The 7,223-nt window shown below is 44.5% G+C and overlaps 1 protein-coding gene across 2 annotated transcripts; it reads left to right on the forward strand.

Moving 5' to 3' along the window:
• Positions 1 to 4,569: 4,569 nt before the first annotated feature.
• LOC147418881 (uncharacterized) lies at positions 4,570 to 6,997 on the forward strand. 2 transcript variants are annotated; one of them, XR_015187154.1, is made up of 3 exons: positions 4,570 to 4,828; positions 5,233 to 5,919; positions 6,296 to 6,997. XR_015187154.1 is itself a non-coding variant. In XM_086505958.1 (2 exons), exon 2 carries the CDS (start codon positions 5,276 to 5,278, stop codon positions 5,828 to 5,830), a length of 555 nt encoding a protein of 184 aa, XP_086362084.1. In that variant the 5' UTR covers positions 4,570 to 4,828; positions 5,233 to 5,275; the 3' UTR covers positions 5,831 to 6,107. The 2 variants fall into 2 exon arrangements, 1 of the variants encoding a protein (XP_086362084.1); XM_086505958.1 differs by lacking the exon at positions 6,296 to 6,997 and having other exon boundaries at positions 5,233 to 6,107.
• The last annotated feature ends 226 nt before the right edge of the window (positions 6,998 to 7,223 follow it).

Here is a 7,223-nt window from a genome sequence, read left to right on the forward strand (position 1 = left end):
AACAAATTGGTCTCATAGATCATTTTGGCCTTTTGGAAACATTAGTAGAACATTTCATGCCATACTCTCTCGATATCTAGAGTGCAAATGAGGATGGATTCTAGTAGTAGTAGTAGTAGTATTTTCTAGTCTTTTAGCACCCAGACATGGTATCAGATTCACAGTTTTGTAACAAAACATTCACAATTTTGTAACAAATTGGTCTCATAGATCATTTTGGCATGTTGAAGACATTATATATAACATTTCATTTCTCTCTCGGTCAAGCACACGAGTTATGGAGATCCAAACGGCTATGTAGCTATGGGGCTACATAGCAGAGAGTACAACAGAGGATGTGAGCCATACTCTCTCGATATCTAGAGTGCAAATGAGGATGGATTCTAGTAGTAGTAGTAGTAGTAGTATTTTTGTTCTAGTCTTTTAGCACCCAGACACGGTATCAGATTCACAGTTTTGTAACAATTTGGACTCATAATTGATTTTGGTCTTTTGAAGCCGTTCATATAAGATCTCATTTCATTCAACTTCGTTCTCTCTCTCTCTCTCTCTCTCTCTCTCTCTCTCTCTCTCTCTCTCTCTCTCTCTCTCTCTCTCTCTCTCTCTCTCTCTCTCTCTCTTCACATTTTTTGTAACAGTTTGGTGTCATAGGTTATTTTGGCGTTTTGACCTAATTTACCTAAGTTTAGGTCAAAACATTCACAATTTTGTAACAAATTGGTCTCATAAATCATTTTGGCCTTTTGAAGACATTAATATAGCATTTCATTTCATTTTATTTCTCTCTCGGTCAAGCACAGGAGCTATGGAGATTCAGACGGCTATGTAGCTATTGGGCTACATAGCAGAGAGTACAACAAAGGATTTGAACCATACTCTCTCGATATTTAGAGTGCAAATGAAGATGGATAGTAGTAGTATTTGGTCTCATAGGTTATTTTGGCCTAATTTACCTAAGTTTTGGTCAACACATTCACAATTTTGTGACAAATTGGTCTCATAGATCATTTTGGCCTTTTGAAGACATTAATATAACATTTCATTTCATTTCATTTCTATCTTGGTGAAGCACAGGAGCTATGGAGATCCAGACGACTATGGAGCTATGGGGCTACATAGCAGAGAGTACAACAAAGAATTTGAGCCATACTCTCTCTATATATAGTGTGCAAATGAGGATGGATTCTAGTTGCACACGTAGTATTTTTGTTCTAGTCTTTAGGCACCTAGACATGGTATCAGATTCATAGTTTTGTAACAGTTTGGACTCATAGTTGATTCTGGCCTTTTGAAGACGTTAATATAACATTAACATCTCATTTCATTCGACTTCTCTCTCTCTCTCTCTCTCTCTCTCTCTCTCTCTCTCTCTCTCTCTCTCTATCTCTATCTTCACATTTTTTATAATAGTTTGGTCTCATAGGTTATTTTTGCCTTTTGACCTAATCTACCAAGGTTAGGTCAAAACATTCACAATTTTGTAACAAATTGGTCTCATATATCATTTTGGCCGTTTGAAGACATTAATGTAACATTTTATTTCTCTCTCGGTCAAGCACAGGAGCTATGGAGATCCAGATGGCTATGTAGCTAACAGGGCTACATAGAAGAGAGTGAAACAAAGGACTTGAGCCATACTCTCTCGATATCTAGGGTGCAAATGAGGATTGATTCTAGTAGTAGTAGTAGTATTTTTGTTCTAGTCTTTTAGCACCCAGGCATGGTATCATATTCACAGTTTTGTAGTATTTTTGTTCTAGTCTTTTAGCACCCAGACATGGTATCAGATTCATAGTTATGGATTATTTTAACTTACCATTTCCGATCACTTGACAACTCTCTCTCTCTCTCCCTCTCTCTCTCTCAAATAATCAACAAATCAAATAATTAAGTTGAAATAAAAATTAGCCAAGAAATTTAACCTGGTTGCGCTACCTGGTTGAACTGCCTCACCACAGCACAACGCCACTCTCCTTGGCTTGCACACGTGCTGCCTACAATAAAAATATAGATTTTTAAGTTACATTCCGACGTTGCTTAGGTGAGAGAGAGAGAGAGAGAGAGAGAGAGAGAGAGAGAGATTTGCTGCGGTGTCGAGGTGCATGGCAGCGCGAGGACCAAGTGGGTGCTAGGTGGGCAGCGGGCTAATGAGCGAGGGGAGGGGCCTTTCTCTTTGTGTGCATGCTGCCTGCCTTCTCGGAGACAGTGGACTACTCAGAGCATGTCTCTGACGCGCAGGCTGCACCACTGTCACCCCGCCTCTTGTTCCAGTCCCACTACCTTCGACCTTGAGGAGCAGAAATCACCAGGAGTTGCGACCCTTGGCAAGGCACTCACACACACACACACACTACTGTGACTTTAAAACGTTCATTTTAGAGTCAAAGAGTTGCATGGAAGCTGGATTTAGAGGGATGGCCGGTGCAAGCGAGCAGCAAACGGAGGTGCAAACGGAGCCTATTGGATGACCAACGGCTAGTCAGTTTTGCCGGTGGCAGGAGGAGTGGCCGAAGCAGTTGCCGGTGGCTAGAGGAGGGGCCGAAGCAGGCTGAGGCAGGTGCAAGCGGAGTATCGTCAGCGCAGGAATGGCAACACCACCTTCGGTAGGCACTTCCACAACAGCAGGAGCGGGTGTATACAACTTCAGCGACCACAGCGGGTGGAAGCGTCGTTGTTGTAGTTCGTAAAATGTTGTGCTGTGCGAGTTTACTGGCAGCTCGATGCATGCAATGGCGAGGCGAGGTCGCATGCAAGACTTTGCATGAGACTGGGGGTGGAGGAGACGAAGGTGCAGGAGGAAGGGGTCCAGGTGATGGCGATGACAATGACGGGGACTCCTTGCCATGCATCAGGGGGTGATGCTAACAACCGGGCAGAGGCACTCTCTCACACACACACACACACACACACACACACACACACACAGACACAGTACTCTCACGTGCATTCTTTGGTGACGCGAAGCCTAGGACTTCACAGCGCGGGAGACAAACACAGTACAATACCACGGTCAAGCAACACAACTGCATTCACACCAGCAGACGAAGACGAAGCATGCGAGAGAGAAGACGAAGCAGCATGCGAGAGAGGAGAGAAACTACTCTCCGTGGACAGTGGCGTCAAAGAGGGGGGGGAGGTAGTAGGAGACAAACCTTCAAGCTCCTGTGCGTCTTCTTCTCTCTCTTGTGTGTGTGTGTGTGTGTACTTCACGGAGGGCAAGCGGGCAACGAATAAGAGGTGAAGTACCGAGGTAGGTCCGAGGTTCCCTGGTGTACTTGAAAGCGTTGCAGAGCCAGAGCCGCCCCCTACGCAAGTGAACGCAGTGCGAATTTGGGCAGTTATTTTTTTTTTGTCTTTTGTCAACTCACGCAGAATTTGACACGTGTCCATGGCAACCCATCCGCCATAGTATGTTACTAGATTATACATTTCTTTTTTTTAAAAACAGGTGTTAAGCTACCTAGTTACAATGGCCTACTACATAAGATGATGCTTAGTTAATGCCTCTCTTAGTGAGTCTTAGAAGAAAAGGAAGATAAAATGTTTGCTATCATTAACTCTACCATGTGGCATTGATCAAACAACGGACCACAATTGTTCCCAAGGCTTTAAGAATTATGTAGGGCAGAAATCATAGCAAGGAATTGTGTGGTTAAAACATGGCAAAAGGATTATTGCCAAACAGTGGACTGTGGGTGTGAGAGGGAAATTAAGGCCATGTGTGTGGAGGTAGGCCCTAGTGGGTCTGCATTGTGAGTGCTCTTTTTCTTTGAATGAGTAGTTGTTCCCTTGCCAACAAGCCAATAATGTGCACTGGTCGGTGGGGACCTCATCAGAGTTTACTTGTTGAAATCTGAATACACCACTATAGGCCTATGACACGCGCGCGCTCTCTCCATCCACCGAAAAGGGCCCGCACTGCGTAGCGCAAATCATACGAACATGAAAACCGCAGGTTCCACAGCGACCGCCCACGCACGCTGTCCTCTCCTCGCCCTCCGCGCAGGTCGGTGCCTTCCGCCTCCCGAGTCCTTCCTGCGTGTAGGCAGAGAGAGAGAGAGAGAGGGAGAGAGAGAGAGAGATCACAAAGTTTCCAGGTAGTCCGCACGCATTGCGAATCTACTGTAAGCTCAACTTGGATCATACGTGTGTCACTGTGTGTGTGTGTGAGAGAGAGAGAGAGAGAGAGAGAGAGAGACCCCAACACTGGCCACGTCACATAAATACGATTTCTCGGTCCTCAGCTGTAGGTAGAGAGAGATGTGTACGCTTTGAAGTTTGGAAGAGAATTGTGGTTGTGGAAAGAGAGAGAGAGAGAGAGAGAGAGAGAGAGGCACCCCTTCCTTAGGAAAATGTCCAGCCCATTAGTTGGCTTGAGCCTCAATTATTGCCTCCTTTGTCTGTATTCAATCGTACTTCCCAGGAACTCCTCTAGTTTAATCATTGCGACCTTCTTTTGATTGACTCAGAGAGAGAGAGAGACAGAGAGAGAGAGAGAGAGAGAGAGAGAGAGAGAGAGAGAGAGAGAGAGAGAAAAGGGGGGGGGGGGGGGGGGGGGGGGGTAGTTTCTGCTCTCGCTCACACATAACGCAACCCAACACAACACTAGAGAGAGAGAGAGAGAGAGAGAGAGAGAGAGAGCGGTTTCACATTTTAGTCAGCTTCCGTTCACGTGCTCAAACTAATGGGCATGCATGCAGTCAGACAGGCGGGTCAATATATACAATCCTGATCGTAAGCACTTAATATGTGTGTTTTCATCAGATTGATTATGCGGCAGACTCGCAATTCCATAGCGGTTGTCGCATCTTAGTACCGACACTTCCTGGTATGGATTTTCCCAGTGGTTTTGTAATGTTTGGAGATGTGCCTGGTTGTTTACTGCATCCTGTTGAACATTCCTCTGCAAAACTGTGTTCTCAATTTGCCGATTTTAATATGGTTTGTAGTTAGTGTGCAGGTGTCTCTATTTGCTTCCTAATTAATAAGTTGTCATCAAATCGAGATCCACCTCACGAGTTCTTTAGTAGTATTGGATGGAGACATGATTTTACAGAAAGTAGAAATGCTGCTTATAATACGTAGTTTTGCTCACAGTCTCATAAAGCCTGTTGATGAACACGAAGCTTTGGCTTGAGCATGCTGTCGACATTTTTTCTTAATTATCTTCTGACACGCTGGTGAATTCTGATTGCTTGAGGCTGTTTATCTCACCTAATACCTATTTTGTAGGTTCATGCATCGGATCATTGCAGCTGAATCTTCTTCTTAGCACATGATCATGGCTAGCATCGGCAGTGTGTCCACCGTTAGCGACGACAAGTTCCGTATGAGCTCTGAAGGGACTGCTGTTTCGGCAATGGTCATGGAGATGGGGCTTGTGAACAAAGAGGTTTTCCAGGGATCAATTCAAGCAAGTGCATCAGAGGCACAGAAAGCCCAGTGTGAATGTTGCAACCTTGTAGAGGAGTGTACACCTGAATATATAGCACAGGTGCAAGGGTTGTATTATGGAAGGTGGATTTGTGGGCTTTGTGCAGAGGCAGTGAAAGAAGAACATAGGAGAGGAGGTGGAGGAGGAAGCAGAAAAGAGGGTCTGGAAGATGCCTTAATGGAGCATATGAGCGTGTGTATGAAATTTAACAGGCCAGAGCGGGTGGGGAGCCCTGTTGCCGACATTTCAGCAGCAGTAAGAAGGATGTTGCGACGCAATACAGAGGTACGGTTTACGTCTCGGTCAGCACCCAGCAGCCCAAGTCGCCGAGCTCCAATTAGTCGTGCCAACAGCTGCTTTGGCGCGTTTCCTCCAGGTTCTGAAGCCCCAGTTTGAGTCAGATTCCCTTTACGCTTGCTCTTGCCGGCTCATTATTGGGTGCCATCAGGCCATTCTCTTCATTGCGGTCAGCTTGTTGCTACAAGGTAATGACTGCAACAAGTATTCTTTGTCTATACTTACACTCCAGAAGCTGCACAATTTACTAGGCTCAAGCCAAAACTTATCAAGGTAAAATTTTTTGCTTTTCCCATTTTGGAGAAGCGAATGTAAATATCATAGTACTTTCAAAGGCAAATTTTGGTACAATGCAAGACTGTGAAGGCTTGTGTCGGCTTGGCTTGTGTTTGTACTGTGAGTGGGTTTTAGTACGCAGGACGTACGCTTGGTTGCATGTACTGGTTTTGCATATATGTTGAAATGGAAGGGTGTGCTTTCGTTGTAAATGAGGGATATCAGATGGACATGGTAACATTGCCTGCTGCATATATTGGTGGTTGCTAACTAACTATGGTTTAGCAGGAAAATTTGTGGCAGAAGAGATGATTGGGAATTAGAGAATCTATCCCTAGGAGTGCGTTCATCAACATAAACTGCCCAAAGCATCGATCAAGATTGTGTGTTGCTAAAGTGTTCCATACCAGCATTGAGTGTGATATGGGCGGTCTCCGTGCCCAAAGCATCAATCAAGATTGTGTGTCGCTAAAGTGTTCCATATCAGCATTGAGTGTGGTATGGGCAGTCTCCTTGGCGAATGAGGAAACAAATGGGCAACAGATTCTAGAGCTTTCTGGAGTTTCCAGTAGCTATAGAATGAGAGTGGTTGCTATAGACCTGAAAGGGATAAGGGCAAGACTTTGGAGTTTTGGGGAGGCTTGTTTTAGCTCTTGGTATGTGGAAACATCATGTTATGGGTTTTGATTTTTTAATTAAAACTGATCAGCAGAGTATACGACAGCTCTAGCAACTGCGTAATTATGATTTAGAGTTTTCGTCTATTCAAGGATGGCCTTCTGAATTTTCACTCTCAGAGGCGTTGAAGTCATTGCATTGCCTTCTGGTAGTGCTCTGCTTTGAGTGCTCCTGGAGGTGGCACCAGGGGTCCTGGCATGCATTTATAGTACAAAATCTTGTATTTTAAAGTGAGCGCAGACGTAGAACTCTTCATCTTGCAAGTGGTATTGGGGGTTTTTGAGATAGTAGAATGGTTTTGGCATCTTCTTATTGTAGTGTCTTCAATGTCCAGCCTTTGTTTCTGTGGGGGTGCACGTGAACTTTGAAGGTCTGTTTTGTGTGGTTTTGGCTTTCAATTAAGATCCGAGTTACATTATTTCCCATCATAGTAGACGATATTGGGCAACGATGCAATTCGTGTTTTATATACGATGGTTCTATTGTCTAGAACTCCAAGCAACAGAGCAATGAATTTTTTCTTGTTTTGTACACAATC

Source organism: Adiantum capillus-veneris, chromosome 29 (assembly GCF_014529385.1).
Source record: "Adiantum capillus-veneris isolate H3 chromosome 29, ASM1452938v2, whole genome shotgun sequence".
In the NCBI taxonomy this organism is placed as follows: Eukaryota; Viridiplantae; Streptophyta; class Polypodiopsida; order Polypodiales; family Pteridaceae; genus Adiantum; species Adiantum capillus-veneris.